The sequence below is a fragment of the Watersipora subatra genome, chromosome 9, assembly GCF_963576615.1.
Source record: "Watersipora subatra chromosome 9, tzWatSuba1.1, whole genome shotgun sequence".
NCBI lineage: Eukaryota > Metazoa > Bryozoa > Gymnolaemata > Cheilostomatida > Watersiporidae > Watersipora > Watersipora subatra.
This window is the reverse complement of record NC_088716.1, coordinates 32870861-32896189: the sequence shown is the minus strand read 5'-3', so window position 1 is coordinate 32896189 and position 25329 is coordinate 32870861. Positions and strand designations below refer to the sequence as shown.

Genomic DNA, 25329 nt, shown 5'->3' with positions numbered 1-25329 from the left:
GTATAGAAGTATAGTAATATAGCAGTATAGTAATATAGAAGTATAGTAATACAGCAGTATAGTAATATAGAAGTATAGTTATATAGAAGTATAGTAATACAGCAGTATAGTAATATAGAAGTATAGTAATATAGCAGTATAATAGTAATACAGCAGTATAGTAATACAGCAGTATAGTAATACAGCAGTATAGTAATATAGCAGTATAGTAATATAGCAGTATAGTAATATAGCAGTATAGTAATACAGCAGTATAGTAATACAGCAGTATAGTAATATAGCAGTATAGTAATATAGCAGTATAGTAATATAGAAGTATAGTAATATAGAAGTATAGTAATATAGCAGTATAATAGTAATACAGCAGTATAGTAATACAGCAGTATAGTAATACAGCAGTATAGTAATATAGCAGTATAGTAATATAGCAGTATAGTAATATAGAAGTATAGTAATATAGAAGTATAGTAATATAGCAGTATAGTAATATAGAAGTATAATAATATAGAAATATAGTAATATAGAAGTATAATAATACAGCAGTATAGTAATATAGAAGTATAGTAATATAGAAGTATAGTAATATAGCAGTATAGTAATATAGAAGTATAGAAGTATAGTAATACAGCAGTATAGTAATATAGAAGTATAGTAATATAGAAGTATAGTAATATAGCAGTATAGTAATATAGAAGTATAGAAGTATAGTAATACAGCAGTATAGTAATATAGAAGAAAAGTAATAGAGCAGTATAGTAATATAGAAGTATAGTAATATAGAAGTATAGTAATATAGAAGTATAGTAATATAGCAGTATAGTAATATAGAAGTATAATAATATAGAAATATAGTAATATAGAAGTATAGTAATATAGAAGTATAGTAATACAGCAGTATAGTAATATAGAAGTATAGTAATATAGCAGTATAGTAATATAGAAGTATAATAATATAGAAATATAGTAATATAGCAGTATAGTAATAGAGCAGTATAGTAATATAGAAGTATAGTAATACAGCAGTATAGTAATATAGAAGTATAGTAATATAGCAGTATAGTAATATAGAAGTATAATAATATAGAAATATAGTAATATAGAAGTATAGTAATGTAGAAGTATAGTAATACAGCAGTATAGTAATATAGAAGTATAGTAATATAGCAGTATAGTAATATAGAAGTATAGTAATAGAGCAGTATAGTAATATAGAAGTATAGTTATATAGAAGTATAGTAATATAGCAGTATAGTAATATAGAAGTATAGTTATATAGAAGTATAATAATATAGAAGTATAGTAATATAGAAGTAGAGTAATACAGCAGTATAGTAATAGAGAAGTATAGTAATACAGCAGTACAGTAATATAGAAGTACAATGAGGTTCTATCCTTCATGATTGAGCTGTAACAAACAAGAGTAACAAACTGCTTGAAGATGAACTTACTCTCCTGATATTACTAGTGTTACTAGTGCTACTAGTGTTAGTGCTCCTAGCTTATCTTTAGAGCCATAAAAATATTTCTTAACAAGAGTTCTAGTCCTTTTTTAGACTCTGTAAACTCTAGCATAGATCTGCGCGCAGCATAGACATTGGCAACTACTTGATCATTGTGATTTGAAGTAACACAGATCCGCGCGTATCATAGACATTGACATTGTGATTTGAGGTCAAATTTTCAAAGGTCATCATAAACTCTTACAAAAAGTCGACGTGTATATGCAGTGCCGAGGATGGTTTATATGCTGCATTACCTTTCAAATGCAAGAGCGTGTTTGGAATGGGGTAAACATTACATCAAATGCTTTGGCATCGTGCACATGCAAAAGAGCCATTTGCTAAGGTACAAACCCCTAAAGACCTCTAAGCGCAAATTAAATATCACATACCCCTGCATAAGCGGATTCTAGAACACAAGAAAATGTTATCAAACCAAGGGGTCTCGGCTTATACGCGTGCACCAGACCAAGGGGTCCCGGCTTATACGCGTGCACGAAACCAAGGGGTCCCGGCTTATACGCGTGCACCAGACCAAGGGGTCCCGGCTTATACGCGTGCACCAGACCAAGGGGTCCCGGCTTATACGCGTGCACCAAACCAAGGGGTCCTGGCTTATACGCGTGCACCAGACCAAGGGGTCCCGGCTTATACGCGGGTAACTCTGATTGAAAACAAATGAAATGACATTATGCTAACTTAATTTAAACAACTAGTACTCGAACCATACTAAACATGCGACTGGTAGATTTTACTTACAGCTTGTTTTATACAGTAACGATGGCACTTGAAGAATTGTGCATGTGAAAATTCATTCAAAAAATGCATACGGAACCGGCGCATTTAACCTGGTTTTGTCCAGCTTTTGTTCTCATGGAAAGATCGAGCATACCCACACGAAACAGCTCTTGTTTGATGAGACGCTATGAGGGCAATAACAGTCTACGGTTAGTTGGTCATACACATGATCGCTGGCATTTTATGCGCAGTCACATGCAATTGCATTATTAGTATTGTTGGGACAGTTAAAAAGGTTTGACAGAAGAGATGTCTGATTCTACTAATAACAAGAAACAGATGTCTTACGCTGCTTCTTTTTAAACTAAAAGCAGTAGAGGCATAGCATAACAATAATGGTTACCTCTATCCCTCTTTCGCTGCCAAAAAAACTTTTTACTGAGATAATTAAATATTCAGTAAAACCAAATATTTGACATATAAGTTGTCATAAAAGTTGAACAAATTAATTAGCATGAAATTTGATGATGATCATCTTTTCATTTTACATCAGCTGATGCCATAAAGGCTACAAATGCGTTTGTGATTTTTTAGGATTTGTGATTTATTTTCATCAACAAAATTAGTTAAGCAAAAGAGAAAAGCTGGAAGAGTGATGAAGTCCATAATACGCAATAGCATAGCTAGTCGTGGCGTTGGGCTTGTCATCATCGTGTAATCAACGTCAATTTTTATGGGTAATTAGGTTTTATTCACCTGTCAAAAGATGCAACCTAAGTGCTCTCTTGAAACTGGCCACCCTCTCTATACTTTTAATAGACTTAGAGAGTTGGTGCCAAAGATGGCATGTTGGAAATCCACCCTGCGATGGCCTGCTTGGGAAAAGATTGTGGGAGATTTAGACAGGAACTTGAGAATCGGGTTTGATATATTGTGCGAGGGATGCAATTACCATAAAATTTTTGATGGGCTAAAAGTCTTATGCAGTATGAATATAGTGAACTGATAGGTAGTATAGATAATGATTTGAAAAGAGGTTTGGTGTGGGTGAGGCGGGGTTTTTGTAAATGGTTCTTATTATGCGCTTTTGAAGTGTTATTAAATTTGTAAGATGGGTGGGAGGTGCATTGCCCCGTGCCTCAATGCAATATGAAAGTTTGGAATTAACCATGGAATTGTATAATAAAAGCAGAGGTTTGCGGGGTAAATATTCTGATGTGCGGTAGAGTAAGCCTGATAAGGGTCTCAGTTTTTTTAATAAATATTTGATGTGTTTTTTCCAAGTGAGATTAGAATCAATGAAAATACCTAAGAATTTAGTGTGATTTGTCTGACAAATTGGTTTGTTGAGAATGAAAAAGCGATGAGTGTTATCTAGATGAAATTTATTTTGGGGTCTTTTAGTAACATGAAATTAGTCTTATCAACACTTAAGGTGAGTTTGTTAGAAGTGCACCAGTTTTGAATAGCGAGAAGTTAGTTATTTAAACAATCTATGTGCTCGTTGATGTTAGAGGATTTGAGAAAGAGATTAGTGTCATCTGCATAGAGCAAAGGCGTGAAAAAGTTGGTGACATGTGTTAAATCATTTATGTATATTAAAAGAAGAGTTGGACCAAGGATGGAACCTTGAGGTACGCCACATGTTAAATCTAGTATGGAAGATAAAGTGTTACCAATAATAGTGTGTTGTTTACATTCAGTTAGATAGCTTTTGATCCAGTTAATTGCGGTGATGTCAAAATTAAGATTGTAAAGTTTTGAGTACAATATGTTATAATCTATTGTTTCAAAGGCTTTACTAAAATCTAGAAAGATGCCAAGAACACATTTACCATCGTTTAAGGATTTTAAAACATTATTAGTCAATTTAATTAGTGCATCCTTGGTGCTGCACTTTCTCCTAAAACCATATTGCCCATCATTAAGCAGTAAATTACTCACTAGAAATTCCACTGTCATACAGCCCACGACCAAAGTGATATTGGAAAAAAGAAAGGGTACTGATGGTTGAGAAATGCAATATTAGCAGTCAAATGGCACTGCAGTGCAATAGGATACCTGCAATGGTAGCTGTAATGTACTGGGTGTGAGTGTTATTATATACAACAAACAGCAATAATGAAAGGAAAATATTATATGTTTATATCTCTCCCCCTGCAATAGGAGAAATGCAATATTGGACAATATTAGAAGTAAAATGCATTGATATTATTAGAATAACCAATATTATTAATATAGTAATAATATAAAACCAATGCACAATATTGTTTACATTTCAAAATGTCATAGCTAACAATATCAAGAAGTTGTGACCTTTATATGGATTTTTAGAAAATCTACCTATTTAAAAAAGTGTTTGGTCATGACAAACAGCAATAATGAAATGAAAAGATTATATGTTTATATCTCTCCCCCTGCAATAGGAGAAATGGAATATTGGCCAATATTAGAAGTAAAATGCACTGATATTATTAGAATAACCAATATTATTAATATAGTAATAATATAAAACCAATGCACAATTTTGTTTACATTTCAAAACGTCATAGCTAACAATATCAAGAAGTATCAAGAAGAATATCCAAACTTATAATTAAATATTGTAATAACCTTATTAGTAAAATCGTTAGAAAAAAAATATCATCGTCATTTCCTTTACTTTCACTGCTTTGGACATCAGTTAGAATACCAAAGTACTCAAAAGTTTCCAAAATGTCAGTTTGAAAGAAACGATTTCTGTACTTCTACGTTAATTAAAGAAACCGTCGCCAATTCGACAATGCTATAGACTGGTGAAATGTGCACGTTATTTTTTCGTGAAATGTGCACGACTTAATGGTTCTATTCTCTGTCGCTCAGCGTTTCAATTTCCGGTCTTAACTTTGATAAAAGTAAGGCTTAGCAAGTTTTAATAACGATTTTCGGCCAAATAAATCTGTCTATTTGTGTATAATCCATTCATATGAGTAAGGTTTAGGAATATGTCGACAATTTTCAGAGACTTGGTAACATATTTAAATATATTTTTATGTATTTTGTATCGTTATTATACTTAAACGACTCTCCACAAAAATGGTTAAATTTGTTGAGATTTCGGTACAAGGGTTTGCGACATTGTTGATGAATAATTTTCGTGAGTTGTGTGCACATGCATTTATCATAAAAACTCTCAAACATTCGCTCCGCTCGTTTGTTCGTGGGACAAGGTATTTCATCATCTGTTTATTTACAGCGTTTTCAACTATCTTACTTGGCACTGGTAGCAAACTAATGGGTCTGTAATTAGAGCAAGTTTTATTTGAGCCTTTTTTAAACAAGGGTTTTACTTTAGCTAGTTACATTTTACTTGGTACTTGAGAAGTTGTTAGGCTGGTGTTTAAAGTTTCAGTTATTACAGGAGCAATAGCTTCTGCCGCATCATTAACCAATTTTGATCGAATGTTGTCAAATCCGGTTGCTTTTGGCTGGATTAACTTTTTTAGAACCTTTTTGGTTACATGATTTACGGGAATTTGAAAGTTAAACTTTTAGTTGATATCCCGTGCGTTAGCTCTACTGGATTATGATTAAGCTTTTCAAAATTGTGTGCCAGAGACGGACCAATAGAAGTAAAGAATCAGTGCAGAATGACTTCAGACACTTTCTTGTTCTCAACACTACCGTGGTTGACATGTTGAGCATATTCCGAGTCAGACGAGTTACTACTATTACTATAGCTTATGACATTACTATTATCATTAAAAATAAATACTCTCTGTGACTACTACTATTGCCCTATAGATAATCATTTAATACCACTGAACTACAATTTGTGAAACCTACGTAGCTGTTATGTGTTTGATCATCGCCAAGAAGAAATAGCTATGAAAGTGATTTGTAAAGCGAAACTAGGGTCAGCGTGAGATTCAAACATGTTTTCTATTGGCTCAACGCAAACAGATGATTGCTTCCTTTTGATTAAGCGAAGACACAATAGGCTAATTATCCAATCACTCACCAATCAGAAACGTTTTGTTAAAAGCCTACAAAAGCTGCTCTATTTCCGCAATCCTTTGCTTTGATAAGAACATTCGGAGTGTGACGATTTATACGGTCAGCTTATATGTGAATTCTTATAAATTCCCTGATTTAGTGTCGCTTTCCTAAAGTAGGCTTATATGCGTAATAGTCTTACATACGATGACATATGGTAATCAAATGATCTTTATGTAGTTATGCAATTGTTTGATTGTCTAAGCTATACTATACAACATGAATTCGATGAAAAATAAATTGTCACCCTAAATACCTTCGAAATTTCGTGATAAAACACATATTGTAAATAAACGAGCGTATGTGCATGGATAATAAACATTTATCTGATAACTAACTTTAACACAACATAAAAGAGTTCATTCAAGGATGCACTAAAATTAACCAGAAAGAGACAGGCTAAAACCACATAAACATCAATTATTTTTCCTAAATCATAATCATAAAAACAGGCATCATATTAAATAGTTAACCTAGGAGCACTTAAGAATAGCCTCGGTCTTATTAACTATGTAAGAAACAATAGCCTCAGTCTTGCAGACTATGTAAGAAACGATAGCCTCAGTCTTGCTAACTATGTAAGAAACGATAGCCTCAGTTTTGCTAACTATGTAAGAAACGATAGCCTCAGTCGTATTAACTATGTAAGAAACAATAGCCTCAGTCTTGCTAACTATGTAAGAAACAATAGCCTCAGTCTTGCTAACTATGTAAGAAACGATAGCCTCAGTCTTGCTAACTATGTAAGAAACAATAGCCTCAGTCGTATTAACTATGTAAGAAACAATAGCCTCAGTTTTATTAACTATGTAAGAAATAATAGCCTCAGTCTTGCTAACTATGTAAGAAACAATAGCCTCAGTCTTATTAACTATGTAAGAAACAATAGCCTCAGTCTTGCTAACTATGTAAGAAACAATAGCCTCAGTCTTATTAACTATGTAAGAAACGATAGCCTCAGTCTTATTAACTATGTAAGAAACGATAGCCTCAGTTTTGCTAACTATGTAAGAAACGATAGCCTCAGTCGTATTAACTATGTAAGAAACAATAGCCTCAGTCTTGCTAACTATGTAAGAAATAATAGCCTCAGTCTTGCTAACTATGTAAGAAACAATAGCCTCAGTCTTATTAACTATGTAAGAAACAATAGCCTCAGTCTTGCTAACTATGTAAGAAACAATAGCCTCAGTCGTATTAACTATGTAAGAAACAATAGCCTCAGTCTTGCTAACTATGTAAGAAATAATAGCCTCAGTCTTGCTAACTATGTAAGAAACAATAGCCTCAGTCTTATTAACTATGTAAGAAACAATAGCCTCAGTCTTGCTAACTATGTAAGAAACGATAGCCTCAGTTTTATTAACTATGTAAGAAACAATAACCTCAGTCTTATTAACTATGTAAGAAACAATAGCCTCAGTCTTGCTAACTATGTAAGAAACAATAGCCTCAGTCTTGCTAACTATGTAAGAAACAATAGCCTCAGTCTTGCTAACTATGTAAGAAACGATAGCCTCAGTCTTGCTAACTATGTAAGAAATGATAACCTCAGTCTTGCTAACTATGTAAGAAACGATAGCCTCAGTCTTATTAACTATGTAAGAAACAATAGCCTCAGTCTTGCTAACTATGTAAGAAACGATAGCCTCAGTCTTGCTAACTATGTAAGAAATAATAACCTCAGTCTTGCTAACTATGTAAGAAACGATAGCCTCAGTCGTATTAACTATGTAAGAAACAATAGCCTCAGTCTTGCTAACTATGTAAGAAACGATAGCCTCAGTCTTGCTAACTATGTAAGAAATAATAACCTCAGTCTTGCTAACTATGTAAGAAACGATAGCCTCAGTCGTATTAACTATGTAAGAAACAATAGCCTCAGTCTTATTAACTATGTAAGAAACAATAACCTCAGTCTTATTAACTATGTAAGAAACAATAGCCTCAGTCTTGCTAACTATGTAAGAAACGATAGCCTCAGTCTTATTAACTATGTAAGAAACAATAACCTCAGTCTTATTAACTATGTAAGAAACAATAGCCTCAGTCTTGCTAACTATGTAAGAAACGATAGCCTCAGTCTTATTAACTATGTAAGAAATAATAGCCTCAGTCTTGCTAACTATGTAAGAAACGATAGCCTCAGTTTTATTAACTATGTAAGAAACAATAGCCTCAGTCTTGCTAACTATGTAAGAAACGATAGCCTCAGTCTTATTAACTATGTAAGAAACGATAGCCTCAGTCTTATTAACTATGTAAGAAACGATAGCCTCAGTTTTGCTAACTATGTAAGAAACGATAGCCTCAGTCGTATTAACTATGTAAGAAACAATAGCCTCAGTCTTGCTAACTATGTAAGAAACAATAGCCTCAGTCGTATTAACTATGTAAGAAACAATAGCCTCAGTCTTGCTAACTATGTAAGAAATAATAGCCTCAGTCTTGCTAACTATGTAAGAAACAATAGCCTCAGTCTTATTAACTATGTAAGAAACAATAGCCTCAGTCTTGCTAACTATGTAAGAAACAATAGCCTCAGTCGTATTAACTATGTAAGAAACAATAGCCTCAGTCTTGCTAACTATGTAAGAAATAATAGCCTCAGTCTTGCTAACTATGTAAGAAACAATAGCCTCAGTCTTATTAACTATGTAAGAAACAATAGCCTCAGTCTTGCTAACTATGTAAGAAATGATAGCCTCAGTCTTATTAACTATGTAAGAAACAATAACCTCAGTCTTATTAACTATGTAAGAAACAATAGCCTCAGTCTTGCTAACTATGTAAGAAACAATAGCCTCAGTCTTGCTAACTATGTAAGAAACAATAGCCTCAGTCTTGCTAACTATGTAAGAAACGATAGCCTCAGTCTTGCTAACTATGTAAGAAATAATAACCTCAGTCTTGCTAACTATGTAAGAAACGATAGCCTCAGTCTTATTAACTATGTAAGAAACAATAGCCTCAGTCTTGCTAACTATGTAAGAAACGATAGCCTCAGTCTTGCTAACTATGTAAGAAATAATAACCTCAGTCTTGCTAACTATGTAAGAAACGATAGCCTCAGTCTTATTAACTATGTAAGAAACAATAGCCTCAGTCTTATTAACTATGTAAGAAACAATAACCTCAGTCTTATTAACTATGTAAGAAACAATAGCCTCAGTCTTGCTAACTATGTAAGAAACGATAGCCTCAGTCTTATTAACTATGTAAGAAACAATAACCTCAGTCTTATTAACTATGTAAGAAACAATAGCCTCAGTCTTGCTAACTATGTAAGAAACGATAGCCTCAGTCTTATTAACTATGTAAGAAATAATAGCCTCAGTCTTGCTAACTATGTAAGAAACGATAGCCTCAGTTTTATTAACTATGTAAGAAACAATAGCCTCAGTCTTGCTAACTATGTAAGAAACGATAGCCTCAGTCTTATTAACTATGTAAGAAACAATAGCCTCAGTCTTGCTAACTATGTCAGAAATAATAACCTCAGTCTTGCTAACTATGTAAGAAACAATAGCCTCAGTCTTGCTAACTATGTAAGAAACAATAGCCTCAGTCTTGCTAACTATGTCAGAAATAATAACCTCAGTCTTGCTAACTATGTAAGAAACAATAGCCTCAGTCTTGCTAACTATGTCAGAAATAATAAACTCAGTCTTGCTAACTATGTAAGAAACAATAGCCTCAGTCTTGCTAACTATGTAAGAAACAATAGCCTCAGTCTTGCTAACTATGTAAGAAACGATAGCCTCAGTCTTATTAACTATGTAAGAAACAATAGCCTCAGTCTTATTAACTATGTAAGAAACAATAGCCTCAGTCTTGCTAACTATGTAAGAAATAATAGCCTCAGTCTTGCTAACTATGTAAGAAACGATAGCCTCAGTCTTGCTAACTATGTAAGAAACAATAGCCTCAGTCTTGCTAACTATGTCAGAAATAATAACCTCAGTCTTGCTAACTATGTAAGAAACAATAGCCTCAGTCTTGCTAACTATGTAAGAAACAATAGCCTCAGTCTTGCTAACTATGTCAGAAATAATAACCTCAGTCTTGCTAACTATGTAAGAAACAATAGCCTCAGTCTTGCTAACTATGTAAGAAATAATAACCTCAGTCTTATTAACTATGTAAGAAACAATAGTCTCAGTCTTATTAACTATGTAAGAAACAATAACCTCAGTCGTGCTAACTATGTTTTCACTGTTGCTAAAATGCTCGGTAGCAAACTCACCGCAGTCCAATGAGCCACTCCATCTGTCTACCATCTTGTCTATGACAACTTCAAACATCTCATTACGCCTGAGGGGACGACTGCTCATCACTATAGCATCATTAAACTCCTCCCTCGGATGAGGGCGTGCAGCACTCCGTCCATCATTAACAATTATACAGTTGATGCCATGCCTTCTGTGAAATCTGAGGTCAGAAGAATTCGTGTCTAAAACAAGCTAACTAGATTTTGGTCTTGCCAAGGTGGTGGTCATAGTTCTTCACAATACATGGCATATGAATGTGCCAAGGTGGTGGTCATTGTTCTTCACAATACATGGTATATGAATGTGCCAAGGTGGTGGTCATAGTTCTTCACAATACATGGTATATGAATGTGCCAAGGTGGTGGTCATAGTTTTTCACAATACATGGTATATGAATGTGCCAAGGTGGTGGTCATAGTTCTTCACAATACATGGTATATGAATGTGCCAAGGTGGTGGTCATAGTTCTTCACAATACATGGTATATGGATGTCTGCTGGGTATTCGCAATCATCGATCGTAAACTGGCCCAAGTAAGTTGCACCAAGCTCTGCACTCCTCCATTCTGTTATCCCTCCTATCCCCTCCCACTTTTCCTCACCTACTAACTCTTTCGCCTTTGCACAGACTTCTCCGTTTGCCGGTGTAAAACTAATTTGATAGAACAACTTCACCAGCTGGATAAATATAGCTCATGCACTCAAACTTGGTTGCAAAAACAGCTCAAATCACTGTGAGAAAACAAGTGGGCGCGACACAACACGATAAAGCGGGCAGAACCAAAACAATGAAGGTAACTGTTGCCTCGGTTGCTTAGTAACCGCAAAGTGCTGCGCATTTCATCACTATGGGAAACAAAACCTGTTAGCGACACCGCTTCCCCAAACTGCTTAGATCTATTGAACAGGTTGGTAAAGAAATTTGACCAATTCAACTGACCTCCTGCTGGTAGAATGCTGGCCTCAGAGGCTTGTCCATACAGGTCAAGTACACCATAGACTCGATCAGGTACATTGGTCGCAGCTAGACCCAGGTCTCTGCCATTTACTGAGAATGACAAGTTGCCATTTCTTCTCCGAACCACACCGATTCTATCCCCAGCCTGCAATCAACCTCTAGATATTATACCACATGAGAAAATTCATTCGAGTCTCGCTAATTATTTAATAAAATATAAAGTTAGATGAAAATATACTCAAGCTCCTTCGCACAGGATGGGAAAGAGTGTTATCAAAAGTGGGCTGTTAAAGTCGAACAAAAATTGCACACTGGCTCTTTAGCATTTGTAGCGATGAACGCAAATGTCTACCACAGGAAACCTCGGTGTTGCGTCAAGAGGGTTTGGGCTTTTTAAACTCATATTTTCTAAAAGCTTTGTAATAAGGGGGTCTTTGGTGTGCAACAACAAATTATAGCGATTTTTGTAAACTTAAGTGTAATTGCTCAATCAAAACAGTTGATTAGGAGTCATGGCACCCTGATAATCCAAGCATATTACCCTACCAGCCTTTGAAAATAATATGGTGACAATCAGCAGGTATTTAACTCTTCATATAGCAACTTGGTTTATAAGCCTCTTATCATAAGCTAGGCATCAGATTCGACCGAGACTACCTCTAAAGGTTCACAGTCATTAGCTGTGGCTATGAAATACATTTTACACATCTGTTAGGAGTTGTCTCATTTTATGGACTTTAAAAGTTGTCTCATTTTAAATGTATTTTAGGAGTTGTACAGCATTTAAAAGGAAAAGCAAATAAAGTGTTGTACAGAACTTAGAAACAGACAAAGCAACTATAGCCTCATCTTATAGCTGGCGTCAAACACGCTATCGACTGTATATAGTACGCTATCGACTGTATATAGTACGCTATCGGCTGTATATACTACGCTATCGACTGTATATAGTATGCTATCGACTGTATATAGTACGCTATCGACTGTATAGAGTACATTGTATAGACTACCTCTCATGTTTAGTCTACTCATCTAATTTCAATGGTAATTAACAGAATTTACAGCTGGAACACAAAAGAGGATCCACATGATAAACATTCCCTGATTGCCTGATTTTAATATGAGATCAGAAACATCAATAGAGCTGTAGGTACACCAATAAAGTTGTACGAACATCAATAGAGTTGTAGGAGCATCAATAGAGTTGTAGGTGCATGAATAGAGTTGCAGGTACATGAATAGAGTTGCAGGTACATGAATAGAGTTGCAGGTACATGAATAGAGTTGCAGGTACATGAATAGAGTTGCAGGTACATGAATAGAGTTGCAGGTACATGAATAGAGTTTCAGATGCATGAATAGAGTTGCAGGTACATGAATAGAGTTGTAGGTACATGAATAGAGTTGCAGATGCATGAATAGAGTCGCAGGTACATGAATAGAGTTACAGGTTCATCAATAGAGTTACAGGTTCATCAATAGCGTTATAAATTTGTAGGTACATCAACAGAGCTGTAGGTACATCAATAGAGTTACGGGTACATCAATAGAGTTGCAGGTACATGAATATCTGAAATAAGTTATTATCCAACTAAAAGGCTCAAAGGTGAGCAGAAAAGATTAGATGGAATGACGGGGAACAATCAGATAGACTTCCTTATTAAAGACAGGGTTTTAACCCTATAGTTCAGAATCTGACGTTAATACATTGTAAATAGTCTTCAAACCACCAAATCCTACCTTCATTCTATCGGGCCAGTATCCATAGTCCGCGATGAGAGTTTCATTGTTATGCATGATGCGGTTTCCTGTCATCATCCATGTACCGGAATGCATGTTCATAACCTGAGGAAACTCCAATGACATCGGGTCATGTATGGTCACACCCAACTCGACAGAACCAGCCCATTTGTCAATGACTGTGTCTATTGTAATCTCGAACACTTCGTCAACTAATAGTGGACGGTTTGTTAGCACTACTGCATGGTTGAATTCATCCATCGCACTGCAACGAAAAAGAGATACTCAAGCCTCTGGTTAGTTGGTCTAGATAGATCCCTTCAAAACATCCATTTGCCTTTACAACTTGTATGTAAAAGAATTAAACTAATTAACTATGTGAATTTAAAGGTTTCACCTACAGTAACGTTAGTATATTTAGTGAATTTATTGGTTATGATCTTCATTAAAATGTAACATTACAATGTGCTATGAGCAGTACTACATACTGTAGAAAGTTCTTAACTTCAAGACAGATGTACATATAACAAAAACTTTGAATTCACTTCAAATAATTTTAACTTACTAAACAAACACACTTAAAGCCAAGTTTTAGTATGTACTTTAAACTATTTTACTGAATTTCTACTTTTTATCACTAAAATTTATCACATCGGTGTCTCCGCTTCCACCATAACATTTAGTCGACTTGTCTAAAATATTTTTCAACCTAATTCGGCAAGAAAACCTGAACGATGCTGTTTTCGTAATGAAGTGGATTTTTGTTAACACGCTAAGGAAAGTTGTCTGACCACTGGACATCCTGCATGAAAGGATAGCAACTCCAACTTTGGATTTTGGATAGCAACTTCAACCTACTGGATTTGAAGGGAAAATATTACCGTTTTACATACAAGAATTTCTGAACTGAAAGAAACTGGTAATCGTTTCAAAAATATTTTCAGCAATCAGCATTTTGATGGTTTTATTATTTTGACGTATGTAATAAGCATATCGACTGCCAAATTTGAACTAGGCGCAAATTTTGTTGAACTTGTATGATGAAATAAGATTCGTATCGTGAGGTGAAAAGATCATTAGGTTTCAGTTCGTAAGATGAAAAAATCGTATATCAGGGTTGTAATTGTATCCTGAGGGTGCACTGCGCTTCCATTCACGTGTCAACACTTATGTTCATGTCCCACAACTTCTGTTCACATGCCACCACTTCTGTCCACATGTTATTATTCTGTTCACGTGTTGACAATTCTGTTCAAATGCCACCACCTCCCTTCGCATGTCATGCAATTACTCATGCAAACCTATTTTAATTATGCTTTTATTAATTTCTTTCAGTTCTCTTTACGTATTTTTTAATGTATTAGTTTCATTATTATCGCATAACAATAAAACTATCCAGAATAAATAAATTCTCCAGAATAAATAAATTTTCCATAGTATTTCTTATAGAACTGTTGTACGTTTTGGGATCTGAAACATGTTAAATGATAAAGTGTATGCTCATGGAAACATTTGATTGAACATACAATGTTTCTAATTTATGAAGATGGCTCTGATACAAATTAAACTCGCATGTATCGTTTGACTGAAAGATAGTTGTAGAGTTTAATAAGCTTCGCTTCTCCAATATCTTGTTACACCAGCCAATAGAAGTGAGTCAATAGGTGACACCAGCCAATAGAAGTGAGTCAATAGGTGACACCAGCCAATAGGGAGTCTTGTTACGAGTCAATAGGTGACACCAGCCAATAGGGAGTCTTGTTACACTAGCCAATAGAAGTGAGTCAATAGGTGACACCAGCCAATAGGGAGTCTTGTTACACTAGCCAATAGAAGTGAGTCAATAGGTGACACCAGCCAATAGGGAGTCTTGTTACACCAGCCAATAGAAGTGAGTCAATAGGTGACACCAGCCAATAGGGAGCCGACATGTAAAGTGAGGGTTCAATGCTTCATGTAAATTATCATTGCAAAAATTCAATAACAAATCAGCTGGTCTTTTAAAATGCCAAAAAAAAATTTAAAGTAAAGAAGCGCACTTGGGTCGGCGTGCTGTCATGTTTCCATTGGTCACAAGAACATTCCTTCCACAGATTGGATGAAACGTGAGCATTTCTCCTGAGCTCCTCTCCCCTAGACCCGCGTCAGCAACTGGCATGAGAGATAACTGGTGCCGTTAAAAAGGCAATAGCCTGCCATCACTAGATATTGCAAAATAATAATAAATAGGCAAAAAAACATAATTCCAATCATATTAACATAATTAAGAAACAAATAAGACTCATTTGCTTGAGCGCCGTCTTCCTGTTGAGAAGACAACTCTAAAGACAACTATGTCTACAATCTGCTTTCTAATAGATATCTGTTAGAATGCTTTTCATACCCTTTTCATACTACTAGACAGTTACCGTAAAACCTCTATTTGAACGCCACCTCCAATTGTCTGCCGTTATAGAAGAAGGGTTGAAAAATAGAGCGCCATGGCGTTCAGTTAGATGTTTTACGGTATTTTGTGCTAGATTAATTATTGTTCTAGATTATGTTGTGCTGAAATAAATGGCACTAGTTTGCCATTTTCATCGTAGCATAAATGTCAAGTTAAACAATATATTCAGTTAGTGGCAAGATCAGCTCTTGATATACAGACTGCGTTCAATTTGCGAGGAACTTTCATGTTTGTCTACAAGGCTAAGTAAAAAACTTGCTGCAGCAATAAATATTTTGGGCAGATATTACGTAAGGTTCAGGTTAAATTATAAAACGAATAACATTCGATGCGCCTTTAGGAATCTGCTTTTTCATCTCAACTTGATAAATTATACAATTTCCTGTCAGAATATGTGAAATGTAGCCTTCAAGTTATAAGATTTAACATCTAGAAGTTGAGGGTTCTTTGCACACTTTAGTCTTAACTCAATAAATATGTTTTATATTCATATAATTATATATTTGTATTTAATCATCCAATACACGAAGCAGTGATACCTGTATTATTAAAACCCACTTTGTCATTATGTCTGTCTGTTAGTCCGCATAAATGCTATGTTATGTATTTTCACAATTTTTAGCCAATTTTATCCAAACTTCACCAGTATATGCTGCATGTGTATATACATATATACTAAACCCACCTGTAGCTATCTGATAAACACTCACTTATAGCTATCTGATAAACACCTACCTGTAGCTATCTGATAAACACCCACCTGTAGCTATCTGATAAACACCCACCTGTAGCTATCTGATAAACACCCACCTGTAGCTATCTGATAAACACCCACCTGTAGCTATCTGATAAACACTCACTTATAGCTATCTGATAAACACCCACCTGTAGCTATCTGATAAACACCCACCTGTAGCTATCTGATAAACACCCACCTGTAGCTATCTTATAAACACCCATCTGTAGCTATCTGATAAACACCCACCTCACCAGTTCTAGTCAGACATGACAGGTAGGCTTGAGAGTCAAATTAGTTGAATGAAGGTTGCTCACCAGCAGCACTGCTGTCGCTGATACTATTACTGCTAACGCTGTCAGAATCACTATCGACGAGTGGCAGCAGAGTTCTGTTGAGGCTAAATAAAGCGCTATGAGCATGACTGGATGCTTCCTCATCAACTTCCTGCCCATCCATGATGGTAACCTGTCACATAGTCATACATCTATATAACACCATCCATGATGGTAACCTGTCACATAGTCATACATCTATATAACACCATCCATGATGGTAACCTGTCACATAGTCATACATCTATATAACACCATCCATGATGGTAACCTGTCACATAGTCATAAATCTATATAACACCATCCATGATGGTAACCTGTCACATAATCATACACCTATATAACATCATCCGTGATGGTAACCTGTCACATAGTCATACATCTACATGTATATAACACCATCCGTGATGGTAACCTATCGCATAGTCATACATCTATATAACACCATCCATGATGGTAACCTGTCCCATAAGTCATACATCTATATAACACCATCCATGATGGTAACCTGTCACATAGTCATACATCTATATAACACCATCCGTGATGGTAACTGTTTGTCATCTGATTGTTGGTGTGTCCAGTTATAGCGATAAAGTTTTTGGTACAATAATACATTTCATACAGGATTGGAACTCAGAACCTACAGGTCTGCAGACATTGCTGTACAATGAAATAATTGGGCACATCATACTTATTACATCGGCCAATCGTTAATGTCATAGGAGTTGTATAGGAGTTGTAGTTATGCTATGTAGTTTCAAGTAGTATTCCAATTCACCAATATAATGTATTGATTTAAATCTGTTTTAATAAGGTCAAACATTTGCTTTAATATCCTGCATCTTAGATTAAGCTGATTCAACTCTTTTGCTCTCAATTTGCTATGGCGAAACCAGAGTTAATATTATCAGCAGCGAGTACTCTGGCAGTATAATGTGCCGTAAAAAGTTTTTCATGCAGAAGAAAAAATGGAAAAACTGTTTTAAATAAGTTTTCAATGGACTGAACAACCACGATTGGTCACAGCAAAAGTAGAAGGGTTTTTATGATAAGAAAATTGTCTATAATACATGAGTATTTTAAATATAAAAGCTTCACATTCTTTAAATTGTGAAAGAGCTCAGATAAACAAAGTTCTAAAGTATTTCTAGTATATTCCAGGCATTCATCTAACTAACATTCATCTAACTAACATATATGCTAACAATTAGCTAACAGCAATATAATTAGCTATCATATTCGCAGCATTAAAAGATTTGCGTGCAAATAAGCAATCTATGCCACAATAAAAAAAATCTTAGGGATGACCAGCAAAATCTAAAGATAAACATGGCAAGGGAGGCTTTTGAAGATCAGATGGATTATACAGAAATATAACTAAGGAAAGAAGCAGCTTTAAAATTTACACACGAAAAGAGTATCAACTCATTCTGAACACACAACTACAGCTGTTCCACTCATTCTGAACACACAATTAGAGCTGTTCCACTCATTCGGAGGACACAACTAGAACTGTTCCACTCACTCTGAACACACAACTAGAGCTGTTCCACTCATTCGGAGGACACAACTAGAGCTGTTCCACTCACTCGGAGGACACAACTAGAACTGTTCAACTCATTCTGAACACACAATTAGAGCTGTAACAGTTCCACTCATTCGGAGGACACAACTAGAACTGTTCCGCTCATTCGGACACAACTAGAGCTGTTCCACTCATTCGGAGGACACAACTAGAGCTGTTCAACTCATTCGGAGGACACAACTAGAACTGTTCAACTCATTCGGAGGACACAACTAGAACTGTTCAACTCATTCTGAACACATAATTAGAGCTGTAACAATTCCACTCATTCGGAGGACACAACTAGAGCTGTTCAACTCATTCGGAGGACACAACTAGAACTGTTCAACTCATTCTGAACACACAATTAGAGCTGTAACAGTTCCACTCATTCGGAGGACACAACTAGAACTGTTCAACTCATTCTGAACACACAACTAAAACTGTTCCACTCACTCGGAGGACACAACTAGAGCTGTTCCACTCATTCGGAGGACACAACGAGAGCTGTTCAACTCATTCGGAGGACACAACTAGAACTGTTCAACTCATTCTGAACACACAATTAGAGCTGTAACAGTTCCACTCATTCGGAGGACACAACTAGAACTGTTCAACTCATTCTGAACACACAACTAGAACTGTTCCACTCACTCGGAGGACACAACTAGAGCTGTTCCACTCATTCGGAGGACACAACTAGAACTGTTCAACTCATTCTGAACACACAATTAGAGCTGTAACAGTTCCACTCATTCGGAGGACACAACTAGAACTGTTCAACTCATTCTGAACACACAACTAGAACTGTTCCACTCATTCTGAAGACACAACCAGAGCTGTTCCGCTCATTCGGACTCAACTAGAGCTGTTCCACTCATTCAGAGGACACAACTAAAGCTGTTCCGCTCATACGGAGGACACAACTAGAGCTGTTCCACTCATTCGGAGGACACAACTAGAGCTGTTCCGCTCATTCGGACACAACTAGAGCTGTTCCACTCATTCGGAGGACACAACTAGAGCTGTTCAACTCATTCGGAAGACACAACTAGAACTGTTAAACTCATTCTGAACACACAATTAGAGCTGTTCCACTCATTCGGAGGACACAACTAGAACTGTTCGACTCATTCGGAGGACACAACTAGAACTGTTCCACTCACTCGGAGGACACAACTAGAGTTGTTCCATTCATTCGGAGGACACAACTAGAACTGTTCCACTCATTCTGAAGACACAACTAGAGCTGTTCCGCTCATTCAGACACAACTAGAGCTGTTCCACTCATTCGGAGGACACAACTAGAGCTGTTCCGCTCATACGGACACAACTAGAGCTGTTCCACTCATTCGGAGGACAAAACTAGAGCTGTTTCGCTCATTCGAACACAACTAGAGCTGTTCCACTCATTCGGAGGACACAACTAGAGCTGTTCCGATCATTCTGAAGACACATCTAGAGTTATTCAAATCTGTTTGCAGTAAACATGAAAATCATTTCAAAATATTACTTTTTCAGCAGCTTGGGCCCGCAGCTAGATATAAGTACATTGTACATACCTTGACAGCCATGCCATAAAGGTCAATGACACCCCAGACTATTTCTGGAGCACTCTCAGCAGCTACACCTTGGTCTGTGCCATTTATATAGAAGTGCAGACGTCCATTTGCTTTTCTAATGAGACCAATTCTGTCAGATTCCTAGAAGAGGAAATCAGGAACAGTGCTTGTAGCAGCAAGTATCATATCTTTTCTGTTAATGAATGTTCATTAGCTAAACGATGAAGGCCAGCCATTGATGTCTTAGGTTTTAACTTTCTAATACATTCTTAACTTAACAACCAAATACAGTCAAACATGGATAACTCGTCCACGGATAGCTTGAACACATGGTTAATTCGAACGGTTTCTTTGGTCCGTTCCCAAGTAATGATAAATTGCTATAGATAACTCGAACTCAACACTGTTAATTTGAACTGTTTTTTGCCCAACGGCTACCGAAACGGTTGTTATCGCTTTAGAAAATCCTTTTATTCAAAGCCATAGAAGTAAACCTCATCTTTTCGTAATTCATAAGCATCGTTATTACCACCATCGGCAAAATATTTTTGTCAACGACTTTTCTAAAGGTTTGGTGAAATTTGATTTATACTGCTATACGATAATTAGCACGGGCTAGCCGGGTCACGCGTGCAAGGATTTTCGCCACGCACATACAAAACAAAAACAGCATGTTGTTTTTGTTTTGTATGTGCGTGGCGAAAATCCTTGAGTGCGTGACCCGGCTAGCCCGTGATGAATAGTTTTCCGACGTTGATTCCGTGTTGAATCAACGTCGGAATGTTGAATGTTTAAAACGTCTTAAAAATTGTTGTAATTAAACGTATACGTTGTCTTAGCTAAAAAAAACTATTCATCGTTTAAACCTAAACACAGAATACATGTGTACATTCAATAAGCATCCATTCAAAAAGCGTGAGTGATATAGAATGTACCGTAAAACCTCGTAAAACTTTTAATTTAACTGCCTCGGAGTGTTGCTCTTAACGAATTCCAGGTAAAGTAAGGCAATCTTTGCATAAACTTCAAGAAAAATCGGCAAAATTGATCGTGGGTAAAACGCTCAAAAGAAAAAGATGTCTTTTCTTTTGAGCATTTCAACAACGATCAAGTTTTGCCAATGTCAATCTAAAAAACGTCCTGGCAATAGCATCACCTCAAACAACAAACCAATCTCAAGTGATAGAAAAATCTCTATACTTTTTGATAAAAACGTTTTAAACTTTACATTAGAAGCATTTAATTTGAAACAAGCCATTTGTGCTTTTGATTTATATTATAGTTTGTATATGTACATGTATCTACTAATAAATAAGTAAATACATGGACTTGTGACAGTGCTCTGATAACTTGAACGCTCTGATAATTCGAACACTTTTGCTCGGTCCCGTGAAGTTCGAGTTATCCATGTTTGACTGTATAGCAGTATGAAGCTTGCAATAGTGGGATCGTTGAAATTCTTAAAATAATGAAAACATGTATGAAAAACCCTCACCAACTTCTGGTAAACCTAGCCAGACGTTGGTGAACCTAACCAGATGTTGGTATACCTAAACAGAGGTTAGTAAACCTAGCCAGATGTTGGTAAAGCCAACCAGATGTTGGTAAACCTAACCAGATGTTGGTGAACCTAACCAGATGTTGATAAAGCCAACCAGATGTTGGTGAACCCAAAGTCCTAAACAGATGTTGGTAAACCTAACCGGATGTTGGTAAACCTAACCAGATGTTGGTAAACCTAACCAGATGTTGGTAAACCTAAAGTCCTAAACAGATGTTAGTAAATCTAACCAGATATTAGTAAATCTAACCAGATGTTAGTAAATCTAACCAGATGTTAGTAAATCTAACCAGATGTTAGTAAATCTGACCAGATGTTAGTAAACCTAACCAGATGTTAGTAAATCTAACCAGATGTTAGTAAATCTAACCAGATGTTAGTAAATCTAACCAGATGTTAGTAAATCTAACCAGATGTTAGTAAATCTAACCAGATGTTAGTAAATCTAACCAGATGTTAGTAAACCTAACCAGATATTAGTAACTGAGCCAAATCAAAGTCTCCTTACAGTTAGCTCATCGAGGTTGAACTGCCCATACTCTCTCTGAGTTCCTTTACCATTCGTCAGTATTCCACACCCACTCATCATTATCGTTCCTGACCTCATGTTTGTCATGGTTGCAGGAAATTCAAGGAGACTAGGATTGTGGGTAGTTATTCCGACTTCGATGGAGCCAGACCACTTGTCTATCATGGTGTCAAGCCTTATCTGTAAGTTAGTGAGAGATGTGGCAAAGACGAGCAAGAATATGTCTAATGCTGCACATAAACAAGAATATGTCTAATGCTGCATATAAACAAGAATATGTCTAATGCTGCACATAAACAAGAATATGTCTAATGCTGCATATAAACAAGAATATGTCTAATGCTGCATATAAACAAGAATATGTCTAATGCTGCATATAAACAAGAATATGTCTAATGCTGCATATAAACAAGAATATGTTTAATGCTGCATATAAACAAGAATATGTCTAATGCTGCACATAAACAAGAATATGTCTAATGCTGCATATAAACAAGAATATGTCTAATGCTGCACATAAACAAGAATATGTCTAATGCTGCATATAAACAAGAATATGTCTAATGCTGCATATAAACAAGAATATGTCCAATGCTGCATATAAACAAGAATATGTCTAATGCTGCATATAAACAAGAATATGTTTAATGCTGCATATAAACAAAAATATGTCTAATGCTGCATATAAACAAGAATATGTCTAATGCTGCATATAAACAAGAATATGTCTAATGCTGCACATAAACAAGAATATGTCTAATGCTGCACATAAACAAGAATATGTCTAATGCTGCATATAAACAAGAATATGTCTAATGCTGCATATAAACAAGAATATGTCTAATGCTGCACATAAACAAGAATATGTCTAATGCTGCATATAAACAAGAATATGTCTAATGCTGCACATAAACAAGAATATGTCTAATGCTGCATATAAACAAGAATATGTCTAATGCTGCATATAAACAAGAATATGTCTAATGCTGCATATAAACAAGAATATGTCTAATGCTGCATATAAACAAGAAATAATAAGCATTAACAACAGTTTAGAGTAGTTCAGGTAGAGAAACAATAACTGTCTGAGAACAATAATAAAAACTCTCTATACAATACTCAGTATTGTATAGAGAGTTGTACAAAACAGTATAGAGTATTGTACAGAACAGTATAGAGTATTGCATAGAACAGTATAGAGTATTGCATAGAACAGTATAGAGTATTGTACAGAACAGTATAGAGTATTGCATAGAACAGTATAGAGTGTTGTATAGAGAAGTATAAAGTGTTGTCCCACGACCAAACACGAGCGAAGCGATTGGTTTGGGAGATTTATGATAAATGCACATGTGCACACAACTCTTGAAAAATTATCCGTTAACGGCCGTCACTAAACCCTTGTAACAAAATCTTATCAACAAATTTAACTATTTTTCTGTAAAGTCGTTTAAGTATAATAATGATACAAAACGCATATAAACCTATTTTAAAATGTTACCAAGCCTTTGCAAGGTTACCGCAAATTCCTAAAACTAACCCATCTGATCGGATTATACATAAATAGACAGATTTATTTAGCTGAAAATCGTTATTAAAATTTGCTAATCCTCACTTTTATCAAAGTTAAGACCGGAAATTAAAACGCCGAGTGACAAAGAATAGAACGATTAAGTCGTGCGCATTTCACGAAAGAAATAATGTGCACATTTCACCAGTCTATAGCATTGCCGAAGGTTTCTGTAATTAACGTAGGAGTACTGAAATCGTTTCTTTTTTGCCGATTTCAAAGTAACTGACATTTTGGAAACTTTTGAGTACTTTGGAATTCTAACTGATGTCCAACGCAGTGTAAGTAAAAGAAATGACGATGATATTTTTTCTAATGGTTCTTATGAGATTATTACAATGATTAATTATAAGTTTGGATGACTACAGAGCGATGACTACGTAGTACAGATTTTATAAAAATCTATATAAATATCACAACTTCGTGATAATTGTTAGCTATGACGTTTTGAAATGTAAACAAAATTGTGCATTAGTTTTATATTATTACTATATTAATAATATTGGTTATTCTAATAATGTCAATGCATTCTACTTGTAATACTGGCCAATATTGCATTTCTCCTATTGCGGGGGAGAGATAAAAACATAATCTTTTCCTTTCATTATTGCCATTTGTTGTACATAATAACACCCACACTCAGTATATTACAGCTACCATTGCAGTTATCCTATTGCACTGCAGTACCATTTGACTGCTAATATTGCATTTCTCAACCATCAGTACCCTTTCTTTTTTCCAATATCACTTTGGTCGTGGGCTGTATGACAGTGGAATTTCTAGTATAGAACAGTATAGAGTATTGTATAGAACAGTATAGAGTGTTGTATAGAACAGTATAGAGTGTTGTATAGAGTAGTATAGAGTGTTGTATAGAACAGTATAGAGTGTTGTATAGAACAGTATAGAGTGTTGTATAGAACAGTATAGAGTATTGTATAGAACAGTATAGAGTATTGTATAGAACAGTGTAGAGTATTGAATAGAACAGTATAGAGTATTGCATAGAGCAGTATAGAGTGTTGTATAGAACAGTATAGAGTGTTGCATAGAACAGTATAGAGTGTCGCATAGAGCAGTATAGAGTGTTGTATAAAGCAGTATAGAGTGTTGCATAGAACAGTATAGAGTGTTGCATAGAACAGTATAGAGTAGTATAGAACAGTATAGAGTGTTGTATAGAGTAGTATAGAGTATTGCATAGAGCAGTATAGAGTATTGCATAGAGAAGTATTGAGTATTGTAAAAACAATAGCAACATAATTTAAAGGGTCAAAAAGTCACTATTTCCATAAAATGTATTTTTGAAGCACAAAATTTTCAACTAAAGATAATTCAATTTCTCCAAACAGATAAAGTAAAAGGAATGGTTATTAAGTTTGGAGTGAGAAAAAGGCCAGAGTGAATTCAGCCTGAATATGTTTCAATTAGCGCGACCCTCTCAATCTGCTTGCCTACTGACAGCCCATTGAAAGCTGTTGCCTACGGCTCTAGTCAATATATCAACCAACACAATGAGATATGATTTAATATTTTTCAGATTAGCAGCAATGGCCAGCCAATAAAGCTGCCAAAGCATGACAGTAACTCAACGTTGAGCTCCTCAAACATGTACCTCCGCTGTCACTGTAAACAAGACAGCAAGCGCTGTCACAGGTCACTGTAAACAAGACAGTAAACGCTGTATGTATTAGGTAAAAGTAGTCGGAAAAATAAAAGTGCAAACCTGATGTACTGAGCGGGACAATGTGAACCATAAAATCATCTTGCTTGGGAACAATAA

The 25329-nt window shown here is 35.5% G+C and overlaps 1 protein-coding gene across 1 annotated transcript in view; it reads right to left on the bottom strand.

Moving 5' to 3' along the window:
• Positions 1–25329, bottom strand: part of LOC137404607 (neuralized-like protein 4) — a 129947-nt gene that overhangs the window by 82611 nt on the left and 22007 nt on the right. Inside the window, exons 5-11 of the mRNA XM_068090827.1 lie at positions 21956–22156; positions 19887–20027; positions 16740–16890; positions 15280–15391; positions 13241–13505; positions 11483–11645; positions 10519–10725 (exon numbers count right to left, since the gene is read on the bottom strand). Coding sequence (XP_067946928.1) covers positions 10519–10725; positions 11483–11645; positions 13241–13505; positions 15280–15391; positions 16740–16890; positions 19887–20027; positions 21956–22156 — 1240 coding nt within the window. The remainder of the gene's footprint in view (positions 1–10518; positions 10726–11482; positions 11646–13240; positions 13506–15279; positions 15392–16739; positions 16891–19886; positions 20028–21955; positions 22157–25329) is intronic.